This window comes from Coregonus clupeaformis, chromosome 17 (genome assembly GCF_020615455.1).
Source record: "Coregonus clupeaformis isolate EN_2021a chromosome 17, ASM2061545v1, whole genome shotgun sequence".
NCBI lineage: Eukaryota > Metazoa > Chordata > Actinopteri > Salmoniformes > Salmonidae > Coregonus > Coregonus clupeaformis.
Genome location: NC_059208.1, coordinates 64,712,609 through 64,731,018, shown reverse-complemented (window position 1 = coordinate 64,731,018; position 18,410 = coordinate 64,712,609). Strand labels below are relative to the sequence as shown.

The 18,410-nt window shown below is 43.7% G+C and overlaps 1 protein-coding gene across 1 annotated transcript in view; it reads right to left on the bottom strand.

Annotated features, from left to right (window-relative positions):
• Positions 1-16,382, bottom strand: part of LOC121586841 (fibronectin type III domain-containing protein 5-like) — a 30,616-nt gene extending 14,234 nt beyond the window's left edge. Inside the window, exon 1 of the mRNA XM_041903846.2 lies at positions 15,866-16,382. Within this exon, the coding sequence (XP_041759780.1) occupies positions 15,866-15,944 (79 nt within the window). The 5' untranslated portion in view covers positions 15,945-16,382. The remainder of the gene's footprint in view (positions 1-15,865) is intronic.
• Positions 16,383-18,410: the final 2,028 nt, after the last annotated feature.

The window sequence follows — 18,410 nt, the reverse complement described above, 5'->3', positions numbered from 1 at the left end:
CTATTTGTCCCTAAACAGAGAGTACACATTGGCAGAATACCTGACCATTGTGACTGACCCAAAATTAAGGAAATCTTTGACTATGTACAGACTCAGTGAGTATAGCCTTGCTATTGAGAAAGGCCACCATTGGCAGACATGGCTCTCAAGAGAAGACAGGCTATGTGCACACTGCCCACAAAATGAGGTAGAAACTGAGCTGCATTTCCTAACCTCCTGCCAAATGTATGACCATATTAGAGACACATATTTGCCTCAGATTACACAGACCCACAAAGAATTAGAAAACAAATCCAGTTTTGATAAACTCCCATATCTAGTGGGTGAAATACCACAGTGTGCCATCACAGCTGCAAGATTTGTGACCTGTTGCCACAAGAAAAGGGCAACCAGTGAAGAACAAACACCATTGTAAATACAACCCATATTTATGTTTATTTATTTTCCCATTTGTACTTTAACTATTTGCACATTGTTACAACACTGTATATATACATAATATGACATTTGATATGTCTTTATTCTTTTGAAACTTCTGAGTGTAATGTTTACTGTTAATATTTATTGTTTATTTCACTTTTGTTTACTATCTACTTCACTTGCTTTGGCAATGTTAACATATGTTTCCCATGCCAATAAAGCCCATTGATTTGAAATTGAATAGAGAGAGAGAGAGAGAGAGAGAGAGAGAGCCTTAGTGAACACAGCCTTGCCATTGGGTAGACAGGAACACATGGTGTCCCGTAGAGCAGTGAATGTACAAAATTCACAAAATTCCAATTGTATGGGACAATATACAAACGTTTTTGAGAAAAATTATTTGAAAGATACAATTTTTTTGAGTAAATGTATTTATTGGATTATTTTTTTATTTTGATTAGAGATGAAAAATGGGGTCCCCAGAAATTCTGGCGAACAAAATGAGATCCACAGAAATCCTGGCTGAAAGAATGGGGTCATCGCTGAAAATGTTTGAATAGCACTGCCTTAACAGAAATGCTGTGCAACCACTGCAGCACCACAGCAGAACCCGAGACAGACCTCCATTTCCCGACAAAATGTCAAAAATATAAAACAATTGGAAAGTGTCATTACACCAAATTTGAAACCCTTTCGCGAAATCAGATTTAGGGAATTCATTTATGGGGAATAAACTCTGTCTGAGACTCCCTGAGACCTAGAGATTCGTGTGTGTGTGTCTTTCTGAGCAAGCGAGGAGAAGATACTGTCCGTCCCTTAGATTTTTATTTGGACAAGCATTTACTCCCGAGCTGTTGATTTATGTAAGTGCCTGTTTTTGGGAGCTCTTTGTAGTGTTGGACTTGAATGCTACAATGCTTAGAGTAGATATCTTTGTGAGGTTGGACTTGCTTCAGTCCAATGAGTAGATATCTTTGTGCTGACAGTGGATGCATGCATTCATGAGTGTCGGTGTGTGTGTGTGTGTGTTAACTTTTGCAATCATTTGGATGGAGAACAATCCAATAATAATAATAATAATAAGATGTTGGCTTTCAATCTTCAATAGCTCTTAGACGAAGCGTGCCACGACTATGAAAATGAGATATTCTGAAAAGGGGATGGACAAATATCCCCATGGATCTTCAATAGCTCTAATATATCTTCAATAGCTCTAATATATCTTCAATAGCTCTAGTGTATCTTCAATAGCTCTAATGTATCTCAATAGCTCTAATATATTTTCAATAGCGCTAATATATTTTCAATAGCTCTAATGTATCTCAATAGCTCTAATATATTTTCAATAGCTCTAATATATTTTCAATTGCTCTAATGTATCTCAATAGCTCTAATATATTTTCAATAGCTCTAATGTATCTCAATAGCTCTAATATATCTTCAATAGCTCTAATATATTTTCAATAGCTCTAATGTATCTTAATAGCTCTAATGTATCTCAATAGCTCTAATATATCTTCAATAGCTCTAATATATTTTCAATAGCTCTAATGTATCTCAATAGCTCTAATATATCGTCAATAGCTCTAATATATCTTCAATAGCTCTAATGAATCTTCAATAGCTCTAATATATCTTCAATAGCTCTAATGTATCTTCAATAGCTCTTAAGGTGTTCACATGCTTCCCATACGAAACAGTTCGTAACAGTTTGTGCATATATTATGACGACATTTTGTGAATTTTTTGTTATTTTTGGTCTTCGGCAAGAGTTTTTTCGGCTGTTCGTGCACCAAAAAAATTCTCGAGGCAAGCCGAAGTTTGTAACCGAAGCTTACACCCCTTTGTCGGTGATTGGTCAACAGTAGGGATTCTTCAATTATTATTACTTATTTTTTTATATATAGATTTTAGGCTTTCAATCTTCAATAGCTCTTATGGTGTCCGCATGCTTCCCATCCAAAACAGTTCGGAGCAGTTTGTGCATATTTTATGATATATCTTCAATAGCTCTAATGTATCTTCAATAGCTCTAATGTATCTCAATAGCTCTAATATATTTTCAATAGCTCTAATATATTTTCAATAGCTCTAATGTATCTCAATAGCTCTAATATATTTTCAATAGCTCTAATATATTTTCAATAGCTCTAATGTATCTTAATAGCTCTAATGTATCTCAATAGCTCTAATGTATCTCAATAGCTCTAATATATCTCAATAGCTCTAATGTATCTCAATAGCTCTAATATATCTTCAATAGCTCTAATATATTTTCAATAGCTCTAATATATCTTCAATAGCTCTAATATATCTTCAATAGCTCTAATGTATCTTCAATAGCTCTTAAGGCGTTCACATGCTTCCCATACGAAACAGTTCGTAACAGTTTGTGCATATATTATGACGACATTTTGTGAATTTTTTGTTATTTTTGGTCTTCGGCAAGAGTTTTTTCGGCTGTTCGTGCACCAAAAAAATTCTCGAGACAAGCCGAAGTTTGTAACCGAAGCTTACACCCCAATGTCGGTGATTGATCAACAGTTGGGATTCTTCAATTATTATTACTTATTTTTTTATATATAGATTTTAGGCTTTCAATCTTCAATAGCTCTTATGGTGTCCGCATGCTTCCCATCCAAAACAGTTCGGAGCAGTTTGTGCATATTTTATGATATATCTTCAATAGCTCTAATTTATCTTCAATAGCTCTAATGTATCTCAATAGCTCTAATATATTTTCAATAGCTCTAATGTATCTCAATAGCTCTAATATATTTTCAATAGCTCTAATATATTTTCAATAGCTCTAATGTATCTCAATAGCTCTAATATATCTTCAATAGCTCTAATATATTTTCAATAGCTCTAATGTATCTTAATAGCTCTAATGTATCTCAATAGCTCTAATGTATCTTAATAGCTCTAATGTATCTTCAATAGCTCTAATGTATCTCAATAGCTCTAATGTATCTCAATAGCTCTAATATATCTTCAATAGCTCTAATATATTTTAAATTGCTCTAATGTATCTCAATAGCTCTAATATATCTTCAATAGCTCTAATATATTTTCAATAGCTCGAATGTATCTCAATAGCTCTAATGTATCTCAATAGCTCTAATATATCTTCAATAGCTCTAATATATTTTCAATAGCTCTAATGTATCTTAATAGCTCTAATGTATCTCAATAGCTCTAATGTATCTTAATAGCTCTAATGTATCTTCAATAGCTCTAATGTATCTCAATAGCTCTAATGTATCTCAATAGCTCTAATATATCTTCAATAGCTCTAATATATATTCAATAGCTCTAATATATCTTCAATAGCTCTAATGAATCTCAATAGCTCTAATGTATCTCAATAGCTCTAATGAATCTTCAATAGCTCTAATATATCTTCAATAGCTCTAATGTATCTCAATAGCTCTAATGAATCTTCAATAGCTCTAATGTATCTTCAATAGCTCTAATATATCTTCAATAGCTCTAATGTATCTTCAATAGCTCTTAAGGCATTCACATGCTTCCCATACGAAACAGTTCGTAACAGTTTGTGCATATATTATGACGACATTTTGTGAATTTTTTGTTATTTTTGGTCTTCGGCAAGAGTTTTTTCGGCTGTTCGTGCACCAAAAAAATTCTCGAGGCAAGCCGAAGTTTGTAACCGAAGCTTACACCCCTTTGTCGGTGATTGGTCAACAGTAGGGATTCTTCAATTATTATTACTTATTTTTTTATATATAGATTTTAGGCTTTCAATCTTCAATAGCTCTTATGGTGTCCGCATGCTTCCCATCCAAAACAGTTCGGAGCAGTTTGTGCATATTTTATGACGGCATTTTGTGAAGTTTTTGTTCATTTTGGCAGTAGTGGAAAAAGTTCCCAGTTGTCATACTTGAGTAAAAGTAAAGATACCTTAATAGAAAATTACTCAAGTAAACGTGAAACTCACCCAGTAAAATACTACTTGAGTAAAAGTCTAAAAGTATTTGGTTTTAAATATACTTAAGTATCAAAAGTAAATGTAACTACAAAAATATACTTAAGTATCAAAAGTAAAAGTAAAAGTATAATTCATTTCAAATTCCTTATATTAAGCAAACCAGACGGCACCATTTTCTTGTTTTTTAAATTTACGGATAGCCAGGGGCTCACTCCAACACTCCAACATCCTTTACAAACAAACATTTGTGTTAAGTGAGTCCGCCAGATCAGAGGCAGTAGGGATGACCAGGCATGTTGTCTTGACAAGTTAGTGAATTGGACCATTTTCCTGTCCTGCTAAGCATTCAAAATGTAACGACAACTTTTGGGTGTCAGGGAAAATGTATGGAGTAAAAAGTACATTATTTTCTTTAGGAATGTAGTGAAGTAAAAGTAAAATATAAATAGTAAAGTAAAGTACAGATACCCCCCAAAAAACGACTTAAGTAGTACTTTGAATTATTTTTACTTAATTACTTTACACCACTGCATTTTGGACTTTGGCAATGGCTTTTTTGGCAATTCGTGCACCCAAAAAAATGTACACGGCAATCTGAAGTCAGTAGCCCTTGGTGCTTGTTGTTATTCAATAAGAGACTAATCATTTTCATGCACATTTTATCACTGGAGAAATATTTTATTTATTTATTTATTTGTACCTTTATTTAACCAGGTAAGCCAGTTGAGAACAAGTTCTCATTTACAACTGCGACCTGGCCAAGATAAAGCAAAGCAGTGCGATAAAAACAACAACACTGGAGTGATAGATGTGCAGAAGATGATGTGCAAATAGAGATACTGGGGTGCAAATTAGCATAATAAATAACAATGTAAATAACAATATGGGGATGAGGTAGTTGGGTGGGCTAATTACAGAATGGCTGTGTACAGGTACAGTGATCGGTAAGCTGCTCTGACAAATGATGCTTAAAGTTAATGAGGGAGATAAGTGTCTCCAGCTTCAGAGATTTTTGTAGTTCGTTCCAGTCATTTGCAGCAGAGAACTGGAAGGAATGGCGGCCAAAGGAGGTGTTGGCTTTGGGGATGACCAGTGAGATATACAGTGCTGTGAAAAAGTATTTGCCCCCTTTCTAATTTTCTCTACTTTTGCATATTTGTGATACTGAATGTTATCAGATCTTCAACCAAAACCTAATATTAGATAAAGGGAACATAAGTGAACAAATAACAATTACAGTGAGGGAAAAAAGTATTTGATCCCCTGCTGATTTTGTTATTACTGTTTTTTTAAAATTAATTGTTACTTATTTCCCTCATTAAAATGCAAATCATTTTATACAATTTTTGACATGCCTTTTCTGGATTTTGTTGTTGTTATTCTGTCTCTCACTGTTCAAATAAACCAACCATTAAAATTATAGACTGATAATTTCTTTGTCAGTGGGCAAACTTACAAAATCAGCAGGGGATCAAATACTTTTTTCCCTCACTGTACATATTTATTTCATTTATTCCATAAACAAAGTTATGCAACACCCAATTCTCCTGTGTGAAAAAGTAATTGCCCCCTTGCACGCACGACTGTAAGTCGCTTTGGATAAAAGCGTCTGCTAAATGGCATATTATTATTATTATTACACTCAACAACTGGTTGTGCCACCTTTAGCTGCAATGACTCCAACCAAATGCTTCCTGTAATTGTTGATCAGTCTCTCACGTCGCTGTGGAGGAATTTTGGCCCACTCTTCCATGCAGAACTGCTTTAACTCAGTGACGTGTGGGTTTTCAAGCATGAACTGCTCGTTTCAAGTCCTGCAACAACATCTCAATTGGGATTAGGTCTGGACTTTGACTAGGCCATTCCAAAACTTCCAATTTGTTGCTACGGGGAGTTTGCTCGCCTCTTTCGGACTGTCGATCACCCGTCCGAAGGTCGAGAGGCGGGCGAGCGGCTGGTCCACCTGAGGTAGGGGACAAGGACCGCGCAGGACTTCGCTTTGGCGTTTCGGACACTTGCAGCGGGGTCTGGGTGGAACGAGCGGGCCCTGATCGACCATTTCCGGTGCCATCTGTGGGAGGACATCCGACGGGAGCTAGCCTGCCGGGACACCATGTTGTCCTTCATGCAACTGGTGGACATGGCCATCCGTTTGGACAACCTGCTGGCAGCCAGAGGACGTCCTGGAGGGGGTCTGCCCATTCCCACTCCGGCCGACTCCCGAGCTGATGGAGCTGGGTGGAGCCGCCGTCCGAGAGAGTGGAGGACGACAGCGACAGTGTCACTCGGGTGGCACGAAGGGAAAGCACATCACACGTGGTCGTCATCGCTCTTTTGGGTCTGGAGGCGGCAGGCAGGGCACTATCGCATCACCTCAGCTATCGAACACCCACACTCGTTCAGAGCCCTCTGCTGCGCACTGTACCCTACCCATCTACTTTCCCGATCACATGGTAGTTCCCCAGTGTAAGGCGCTAGTCGATTCAGGCGCAGCTGGGAACATTATGGACAGGGCATTCTCACGCCGTCTAGGCATTTCATTGGTTCCCCTATCCATTCCACTCCCCATCCGAGCATTTGATAGACGACCGTTAGGGTCCGGGTTTGTTCAGGTAGTTACTGCACCAGTCACCATGATTACCCAGGAGACTCATTGTGAGCAGATCACTTTTTTTATTATTGAGTCCCCTGCTTTCCCTGTGGTATTAGGGATCCCTTGGTTAGCACTCCACAACCCCACCTTCTCATGGCCGCAGAGGGTTCTCACGGGGTGGTCGTGAGAGTGTCAGGGTAGGTGTCTAGGTGTTTCCGTTGGTGCAACCACGGTGGAAAGTCCAGACAGTACCTCCACCGTGCGCATTCCCCCCGAATACCTCGATTTGGCGCATGCGTTCTCAAAAACGCAGGCTACCAAGTTACCACCTCATCGGGCGGGGTATTGTGCAATAAACCTCTGGGTAGACGCTGTACCTCCCAGGAGTCATGTGTATCCCCTGTCACAGGCTGAAACAGAGGCGATGGAGACATACATCACGAGTCCCTGCGCCAGCGGTATATACGTCCCACCACTTCTTTTTTGTGAAGAAGGAAGACGGCGGTCTGCGCCCTTGCATTGATTATCGACCACTGAACAAGGAGACGATAAGATTTAGTTATCCTCTCCCCCTCATTCCTTCAGTGATTGAGTCAATGCATGGGACGCGCTTCTTCACCAAATTAGATCTCAGGAGTATGCACAACCTGGTGCGTATCCGATAGGGGGATGAGTGGAAGACAGCATTCAGCACAACCACGGGGCATTATGAATACCTGGTGATGCCCTACGGTTTGATTAATTCTCCATCTGTCTTCCAGTGCTTTGTGAACGAGGTGTTTCGGGACATGCTTGGTCGCGGTGTAGTGGTCTACATCGATGGCATCCTGGTTTATTCCGCTACGCGCGCCGAGCATGTGTCCCTGGTTCGCAAAGTGCTGGCCCGACTGTTGGAAAATTACCTTTATGCCAAGGCAGAGAAGTGTATGTTTTTCCAGCAGTCCGTCTCCTTCCTCGGATACCGCCACCGTGCGCATTCCCCCCGAATATCTCGATTTGGCGCATGCGTTCTCAAAAACCTCCTCAGATGTGGAGATGGAGGGAGATCGCATTTCAGCCGTGCGTAACTGGCCGACTTCAACCATGGTTAAGGAGGTGCAGCGCTTCCTTGGCTTCGCCAACTACTATCGGAGGTTTATCCGGGACTTTGGCAAGGTTGCAGCTCCCATTACATCCCTGTTGAAGGGTGGGCCGTCCCGGCTCCGCTGGTCTGCTGAGGCTGACCTGGCCTTCAGCAGACTGCGGGGTCTGTTCACCTCAGCCCCGGTACTGGCCCACCCCGATCCATCACTACCATTCGTAGTGGAGGTGGATGCGTCCGAGGTAGGGATAGGCGCTGTCCTGTCTCAACGCTTGGGCACGCCACCCAAGCTCCGCCCCTGTGCCTTCTTCTCTAAGAAGCTCAGCCCGGCGGAGCAGAACTACGACGTTGGTGATCGGGAGCTGTTGGCTGTTGTCTGAGCCTTGACCGTGTTGAGGCATTGGCTCGAAGGGGCGAAACACCCTTTCCTCGTCTGGACGGACCACCGTAACCTGGAGTACATCCGGGCAGCGAGGAGGCTGAATCCTCGCTAGGCCAGGTGTGCCCTATTCTTCACCCGGTTCGATTTTACACTGTCATACATCCCGGGTACGAAGAACATGAAGGCAGACGCATTGTCACGGCTGTATGACACAGAGGAGAGGCCCAGAGACAACACCCCCATAAATTGTGGCGCCGGTAGTATGGGAGATGGACACGGATATAGAGCAGGCATTACGCACAGATCCATCTCCACCTCAGTGTCCAGCTGGGCTACAGTACGTGCCTGCTCTTATCCGTGATCGTCTGATCTACTGGGCACACACGTCACCCTCCTCTGGTCGTACAGTGCGCTGCCTGACCGGAAAGTACTGGTGGCCTACCTTGGCTAAGGAGGTGAGGGTGCATGTCTCCTCCTGCTCGGTGTGCGCCCAGAGTAAGGCACCTAGGCACCTCCCAGCGGGTAAGTTACAACCTTTACCAGTTCCACAACGACAATGATCTCACCTAAGTGTTGATTTCCTGACTGATCTTCCCCTCTCCCAAGGTAATGGCAGGTAGCTTAGTAGTTAAGAGCGTAGTGCCAGTAACCGAAAGGTCGCTGGTTCTAATCCCCGAGCCGACTAGGTGAAAAATCTGTTGATGTGCCCTTGAGCAAGGCACTTAACCCTAATTGCTCCTGTAAGTCGCTCTGGATAAGAGCGTCTGCTAAATGACGTAAATGTAAATGTAACCCACCATCCTGGTCGTTGTGGACCGCTTTTCCAAGGCCTGCCGCCTCCTTCCTCTGCCCGGTCTCCCCACGGCTCTGCAAACTGCGGAGGCCCTGTTTACACACGTCTTCCGGCACTACGGGGTACCAGAGGATATAGTGTCTGACCGAGGTCCCCCAGTTCACGTCCAAGGTCTGGAAGGCGTTCATGGAACGTCTGGGGGTCTCGGTCAACCTGACCTCTGGGTTCCACCCCGAGTCTAATGGGCAGGTTGAACGAATAATCAGGATGTGGGTAGGTTCCTGCGGTCCTACTGCCAGGACCGGCCGGGGGAGTGGTCGGTGTTCTTGCCATTGGCAGAATATGCCCAGAACTCTCTCCGCCACTCCTCTACTAACATAACGCCATTCCAATGTGTTTTAGGTTACCAACCGTTTCTGGCACCGTGGCACCAGAGCCCGACCGAGGCTCCTGCGGTGGATGACTGGTTTTGGTGCGCGGAGGAGACATGGGACGCTGCCCACGTTCACCTCCAACGTGCTGTGCGTTGTCAGAAGGCCAACGCTGACCACCACCGCAGTGAGGCCCCGGTCTTCCTACCGGGGGATCAGGTCTGGCTCTCGACCTGGAATCTGCCCCTCCGCCTGCCCTGCCGGAAGCTGAGCCCGCGGTTTGTGGGGCCGTTCAAAGTCCTGAGGAGAATCAACAAGGTCACCTATAGGTTATTCCTTCCCCCTGATTACCGTATTAACCCCTCGTTTCATGTGTCTCTCCTCAGGCCGGTGGTGGCTGGTCCGCTCCAGGAGTCTGAGGTGCGGGAGGTCCCTCCACCTCCTCTGCACATCGAGGGGGCCCCGGCGTACTCTGTCCTTTCCATCCCGGATTCGAGGCGTCGGGTGTGGGCCTTCAGTGCCTTGTGGGGTACGGTCCGGAGGAACGGTGCTGGGTCCCGGTGAGGGATATCCTCGATCCCTCCCTGTTGCGGGATTTCCACCGTCGCCATCCGGCTCGCCCTGCTCTGCGTCCTCCTGGCCGTCCCCGAGGCCGAGGTCGGCGCGCTGCTGGAGCTGTGCGTCAAGGGGGGGGTACAGTCACGACTTCCGCCGAGGCTGCCTCCCCTCCTTGTTCAGGCAGGCTTCGGCGTTCGTCGTCACCGGCTTACTAGCCACTGCCGCTCCATATATCATCATTCCATTTGTCTTGTCTTGTCAATTACACACACCTGGTTCATATCCCCTCATTAGTCTGTGTATAAGTGTTCCCTCTGCCCCCTTGTCCTTGTGGGTGATTGTTTTATGTGAGTTGAGTGTAGCTCGGTGGATCTACTCGTACCTTGTTTTGCCGGGGTAGATTATTCCCCTGTGCCTGTATTTTGTTGGACCTACCCGTACCTTGTATTGCCGGGGTGGATTGTTCCCCTGTGCCTGTATTTCGTTGTCGCTATCCAGCGCAACTGTGTACGACAGAATAAACTCTGTATTCTGTGATTTACCCTCCTGCGCCTGACTCCTTCTAATCACACTCATCACACCTTATTCTAAAATTGATTAAATTGATATATTTCCTCATCAATCTACACACAATACCCCATAATGACAAAGCAAAGACAGGTTTTTAGAAATGTTTGCAAATTAAAAACAGAAATACCTTATTTATAGTATTCAGACCCTTTGCTATGAGACTCGAAATTGAGCTCAGGTGCATCCTGTTCCCATTGATCATCCTTGAGATGTTTCTACAACTTGATTGGAGTCCACCTGTGGTAAATTAAATTGATTGGAAAGGCACACACCTGTCTATATAAGCTGCCACAGTTGATGGTGCATGTCAGAGCAAAAACCAAGCCATGAGGTCGAAGGAATTGTCCGTAGAGCTCTGAGACAGGATTGTGTCGAAGCACAGATCTGGGGAATGGTACCAAAAAAATTCTGCAGCACTGAAGGTCCCGAAGAACAAAGTGGCATCCATCATTCTTACATGGAAGAAGTTTGGAACCACCAAGGCTCTTCCTAGAGCTGGCCGCCCGGCCAAACTGAGCAATCGGGGAGAAGGGCCTTGGTCAGGGAGGTGACCAAGTACCCGGTGGTCACTCTGACAGAGCTCCAGAGTTCCTCTGTGGAGATGGGAGAAACTTCCAGAAGGACAACCATCTCTGCAGCACTCCACCAATCAGGCCTTTATGGTAGACTGGCCAGACGGAAGCCACTCCTCAGTAAAAGGCACATGACAGCCTGCTTGGAGGAACCTAAAGGTCTCAGTAAAAGGCACATGACAGACCGCTTGAAAGCACCTAAAGGACTCTCAGACCATGAGAAACAAGATTATCTGGTCTGATGAAACCAAGATTGAACTCTTTGGCCTGAATGCCAAGTGTCACGTCTGGAGGAAACCTGGCACCATCCCTACAGTGAAGCATGGTGGTGGCAGCATCATGCTGTGGGGATGTTTTTCAGCGGCAGGGACTGGGAGACTAGTCAGGATCAAGGAAAAGATTAACAGAGCAAAGTACAGAGAGATCCTTGATGAAAACCTGCTCCAGAGTGCTCAGGACCTCAGACTGGGGCGACGGTTCACCTTCCAACAGAACAAGGACCCTAAGCAGACAGCCAAGACAACGCAGGAATCAAGTCTCTGAATGTCCTTGAGTGGCCAAGCCCGGACTTGAACCTGATCTAACATCTCTGGAGAGACCTGAAAATAGCTGTGCAGCGACACTCCCCATCCAACCTGACAGAGCTTGAGAGGATCTGCAGAGAAGAATGGGAGAAACTCCCCAAATTCAGGTGTGCCAAGCTTGTAGCGTCATACCCAAGAAGACTCGAGGCTGTAATCGCTGTCAAAGGTGCTTCAACAAAGTACTGAGTAAAGGGTCTGAATACTTATGTAAATGTTATTTTTCTGTTTTTTATTTTTAATACATTTGCAAACATTTCTAAAAACCTGTTTTTGCTTTGTCATTATGGGATATTGTGGGTAGATTTATGAGAGGGGAAAACTATTTAATCAATTTTAGAATAAGGCTGTAACGTAACAAAATGTGGAAAAAGTCGGACACAGTGTATTTTACAATAGTTATCTTTTGTTTGTTTTTAGTCCCATCCTTCAGCTACCCTTAACCCCTCCCATCTACCTCTGAACACCATCCAGGTTTGATTTCTATTTACCATATATTTTCAACTGTGCTGTGATGTTTCACAAAAATTCTGGATCTTTCTATTTTCATAGTTTCTACAGATTGTAAATTAAAGAAACAATTTTGCTAAAAGTATTATTAAATTATTGATCCATTGGCTATGACTTTTCTAATCACCCAGCAGGGCTATTTGCAGAGTCAGCTCCAGGTAAATGTAGTAATTCTTCAGCCATTCCTGAACCTGCAACTCAAAAACAAGTTACATATGGACAGTAACAAAACAAATGATCTAATGATTGTCTCTTCACAGCTAAATATGTAGAGCTGGAATGGTTGTATCCCCCATATATATAACATTCTATTGGTTGCAAGAATTTTGTATACAGATTTAAATAAAAAATTCAAAGGTTTGAATCCAGCGTCGTTTTGTGTATCAGTTCATAAACCATGTGCCATGGAATCGGTAGATGTGAAATTGCGCGACTAAGATCTCCTCTACAAAAACGTCAAAATTAATGACAGATTTCTTGAGTTATATTAGATTAATTCTGACTATTTTGAGGAAGTGTGTACTGGCTACGGCGTCTCAAGATGGACAAACAGTACTATTGCCGCTTTTTTCTAATTTTTCAAGCGAAAGTATTTTAAGGGAGTATGCGAGCACACTCGTTCGGCTTGCCTAGCCTAGTTCGGCAAGGCGCCAGTCGAACCAAAGTACGCGGAAGGCTTTAGACAAAGTATGCCAATTTCTTCTGAATTAGCTGTAGCTGCCAGAATGAATGGGTCCGTCCATTAATTACGCTCCTCCCACCCCAACAACCTGCACTTTAAAAGAAAGAGCTATTGAAGATTGAAAGCCAGAATATAAAATACAAACAAACAAAAAACTCTGGATTTTTGTCTCCCCTGATACAGAATAATATATCATTTTCATGGTCATTGCACGCCTTGTCTAAGAGCTATTGAAGATTGAAAGTTTAACAAATAAATAATAATACAATAAAAACGTGGGTATTTGTCCATCCCCCCGATTCAGAAGATATTATTTTCATGGTCATGGCACGGTTTGTGTAAGAGCTATTGATATGCGTTTATGGATGAGAAAGTGAACTTGCCATTTCCAAAAAGGACCTCAGTGGGGAATCTGGGATTACCGGCTTTGCAATCCATATAGGCTAGCATATTAGCATATTAATATTAATAGCCCAGTCTATGAATTAACATCTAATTTACACATCTCTGTCTTCACGTCTCCCTTCTTAAGCAATTCATGCATCTCCGCTGGCATCTCCTCTCTCTCTCCATCATCTCTGTATTGCCCTTATAGCTCGTGAAACAGTAGCAGGTTGACATTTATTATCCTTGAGGCAGAACTGAGCGCTTTCCCCTTAGATAGGCCTGCTGCAAAGTCAAAATTGGCTATATATTCATGAAAACAAAAATAGTCTTAATTTAAGGTTAGGTTTAGGCATTAGGGTTAGCAGTGTGGTTAAGGTTAGGGTTAGGTTTTAAAATCAGATTTTATGACTTTGTGGCTGTGCCAGCTCGTGACGACTCTGCAGAGCTGCCTCCAGAACAAGATTCATGGCGAAAAACGCTAACCCGCGAACCGGTAGCCTTGCCCAATGCGTGTCCCAGAAGCAGCAATATAGTTCTCCCTGCGCCCAATGTTTATGTTTACAATGACAATGTATTACATCAGAATGCCCAACGTTAGACTGTTTTCCTATCATACATTTCCAATGAAATGTATGAATTAAGTTAGAACGTTTTCCTTTCAGTCTAATTTGCACAAACATTGCTGTGAATGGATGATACTGTAGCTGTGAGGGTTATCGAATCGGGATTCAAATCCTCTGATCTCCTCGAGTTCATTAATTATAGAATGTTCCTATTTGAAGATTGCCGAAAGCCCAGTCTCTTTGGCAAATGACAGGAGTGGCGAGGAGTGGAATGTACTAGCCGGACAGAGACAGCAACCAGGCTAGGGAACAACAAATAGCGAGTACAAAGCACCGCTGGTCTGCAGCTTCATATCGGCTGTCTGGGCACTTTCTGCTGTTGGTTTGTCATGTTTTTGTTCTCTCTAATTCTCTCCCTCTCAAGCTCGTTAAGACTCGTTAAGACTCGTTAAGACTCTTGAGCTCGTTAAGGAGAAATGTAGGAGGCGCACACACACCACAACGCACACAGTCACACGCAGTGCTCACACACACACACACACACACACATTTCCTGATATACTCTATCTGGAACTGCCTATGTTGCTTTTCTCCTCCATCTCCACTGATCTGCATCAGAAATACAAATCAACCCTGTTGTTTCACCTAGAAAAGTGCTGATGAGGAAAGGGAGCATTTTAAGAGTATTTGGACATAGCCTTGGCAATCGACTATTGACCCTGTGGGTGCATCTCAATACTCTAAAGTGTATTCCTCTCGTCAGTGCAGATGAAGGAAAGGAGACGAGGGATTAGGAAAGGAGGAAAGGAAGCCATTTTGAGACAATGAGATCCAGCCACCATTGTCCTCAGAGTTGCAATTTTCGGCATTAGTGTCCTGTGTGTGTGTGTGTGTGTGTGTGTGTGTGTGTGTGTGTGTGTTTGTGTTGCTCCTTATCGACCACTGTAAGCCCATTGGTATTCCATCTGGGGGGTGGGAGTGGGGGGACGACGACGACTATCCCACTGGGCACAGATGTCAATTCAACGTCAATTCCAAGTTGGTACAACATAATTTCATTGAAATTACATGGAAACGACATTGATTCAACCAGTGTGTGTGTGTGTGTGTGTGTGCCTGGTACTGTTTCCCAAAGCGGCTCATTTATCAGTCTCTTGCTGACACAGCAGAACTAAGAGGTTAGAATAAAAACTAGATTACTTTACGGTTAAGTACGGTCAACAATACTGTACGCTAAGGAACACTCCAAGAACACACACACCTTGTACAATTCGTGGACTGACTGATTACAGAGCCATATATTTAGAAAACTCAATGTCCAAACTCTCTAAATATATTTACCTGACTGATTGATTCCATAAATGTTGTTTATGGATTCTAATTTGATTCACGCTACATAAATGTCAGTCACGGTCAATCCACCATAAACCTCTGTGCTCCTAATGATATTGAATGGACCATTAAAATGATGCTAATCATCCACACCTTGATCATGTTAAAGTTGTAGGCTATAAGCATAAAGCATTCGCATCTACAGAAATAGAAATCGGGCTGTTGCTCTTGCATTGTGGTCGTGTAACGGAACCGATAGGCTAATATAATGAACTGTAGGTAGGCTATCTCATCCTGTCATCATAGCCTATTAAATAAATAGCCCATTCACACACGATTCTGCTTACTGTAAAATATAGCCAACTGGTTTACTGGTATATGGGATGTTCAATTTAAAATTTGCGTGTACGGGCATGGAACTGTCAAGTCATTGATTTGGTTAGTTATCGATTGATAGGGCCTATTTCCGATGCCATTATTAATCATATTACCATCAACACATGTCAATTTACACTTACCACCAGCGGTAACGGATACCGTGAGCCAGCCCAGAACGAGCAGTGGCAGTGCCGCCGCAGAGAAGCCTTGTTTCCCCATCCTTCAAACGATGTTTTACATCCTGCCCGGCCAACGGAATATCCCATTTATTCGCGTTAACGGGACCCACACCTCGGTCGGTGGCGGCGAGTTGCTTAGCATTCACCGCACTAGGCTTCTTTCGTCCACCACTCAGCGTTTCCCGTTCTCATTAGAAATCGGTGCTGGCGGTGGAGACTAAACTTGGTCCTTGGTTGCTACAGAAACGCAACACCAGCGCTTTCAGCAACTGGGACAGCGCCAGCGCCTTGAGGCACGGTCGGCACGGTCACTTGTCAAATGAACACACACACCAAAAGACTGTCTTATTTGAAAGGGATTACCTCAGTAATGAGACACTTCCATAGTCATAAAATTCGTTACCACTGTTTTCTAACTGGTTTATCAAATGTTAGGATATAAACATTCTGCAGCTCGAGTGCTGCAGAATGAAATCTCTCTCCATCTCTCTCTCTCTCTCTCTCTCTCTCTCTCTCTCTCTCTCTCTCTCTCTCTCTCTCTCTCTCTCTCTGTCTCTCTCTCTCTCTCTCTCTCTCTCTCTCTCTCTCTCTCTCTCTCTCTCTCTCTCTCTCTCTCTCTCTCTCTCTCTCTCTCTCTCTCTCTCTCTCTCTCTCTCTCTCTCTCTCTCTCTCTCTCTCTCTCTCTCTCTCTCTCTCTCTCTCTCTCTCTCTCTCTCTCTCTCTCTCTCTCTCTCTCTCTCTCTCTCTCTCTCTCTCTCTCTCTCTCTCTCATTCTACGGAAAGGGAAGTCGCAGGAGGGAACCACATTCCCCAAATTGCCTCTCGGCAACGTAGAGAGCTTCCCGCTCTTCCCGCTCTTCCTAACACCGCGCACAGTTGTGCCAGCATCGGAGATTAGTGAGCGCAATGTCACTAAATGCGACACATTCTAATCATTGTCCAGAGCTGATTAATAAGATGAAACAGAGTGTTTTTTGTATGTATTGTATTGTAAACGTGTATTACTATCCTAAATATGGATTAGAAATGCATTAGGTTTTGCCTTTGCACAACGCTTTTGTTTTTGCTGTGTAGTCTACAGTGCTAGGCTACGTGGTTGTAATAGACTACGCCTGTGATAAATGTATTTCCTCATTGGGATCAATGAAGTCCAATTCAATTTGATATTGATTGGACGTCTTGTAAAAGATAAACGTCCTAACTTTAATTTGAGAACTTAAACCACCCTAAACAGTCATTAACACGTGGAGAGCTTGGCACTATAAGGTTATATCGGCAAAAAAAGATGATTCTGAGATAATTGGCTTTAAAGTCCTGAACCCTCATTGGTTTGAATGGCGTCAGCAACATTAATTGGGTGGTGTTTAGAGTACTGTATAGGTAGAGAACATTGACCAGAACAAGGCTATGACAATAAATACATTTTGACAAAAAAATGTAGATAGAATCTAATAGTCCCAAGCTCTGGATGTCTCAGTAGCCACTATTTGACCAAGAGGAATCAGGCTGCAGTGGGTGGGTGTGTGTGCAGTGTGCTGCATTCAGGGTGGTGTAGTTGGTGGGTGTGTGTGTGCAGTGTGCTGCATTCAGGGTGGTGTAGTTGGTGGGTGGGTGTGTGTGTGTGCAGAGTGCTGCATTCAGGGTGGTGTAGTTGGTGGGTGTGTGTGTGTGTGCAGTGTGCTGCATTCAGGGTGGTGTAGTTGGTGGGTGGGTGTGTGTGTGTGCAGAGTGCTGCATTCAGGGTGGTGTAGTTGGTGGGTGTGTGTGTGTGTGCAGTGTGCTGCATTCAGGGTGGTGTAGTTGGTGGGTGTGTGTGTGTGTGTGCAGTGTGCTGCATTCAGGGTGGTGTAGTTGGTGTGTGTGTGTGTGTGTGTAGTGTGCTGCATTCAGGGTGGTGTAGTGGGTGGGTGTGTGTGTGTGTGTGCAGTGTGCTGCATTCAGGGTGGTGTAGTTGGTGGGTGTGTGTGTGTGCAGTGTGCTGCATTCAGGGTGGTGTAGTTGGTCGGTGTGTGTGTGTGTGCAGTGTGCTGCATTCAGGGTGGTGTAGTTGGTGTGTGTGTGTGTGCAGTGTGCTGCATTCAGGGTGGTGTAGTTGGTTGGTGGGTGTGTGTGTGTGTGCAGTGTGCTGCATTCAGGGTGGTGTAGTTGGTGGGTGTGTGTGTGTGTGTGCAGTGTGCTGCATTCAGGGTGGTGTAGTTGGTGGGTGTGTGTGTGTGTGTGCAGTGTGCTGCATTCAGGGTGGTGTAGTTGGTGGGTGTGTGTGTGTGTGTGTGCAGTGTGCTGCATTCAGGGTGGTGTAGTTGGTGGGTGTGTGTGTGTGTGCAGTGTGCTGCATTCAGGGTGGTGTAGTTGGTGGGTCGGTGTTGTGTGTGCAGTGTGCTGCATTCAGGGTGGTGTAGTTGGTGGGTGTGTGTGTGTGTGTGTGCAGTGTGCTGCATTCAGGGTGGTGTAGTTGGTGGGTCGGTGTGTGTGTGTGCAGTGTGCTGCATTCAGGGTGGTGTAGTTG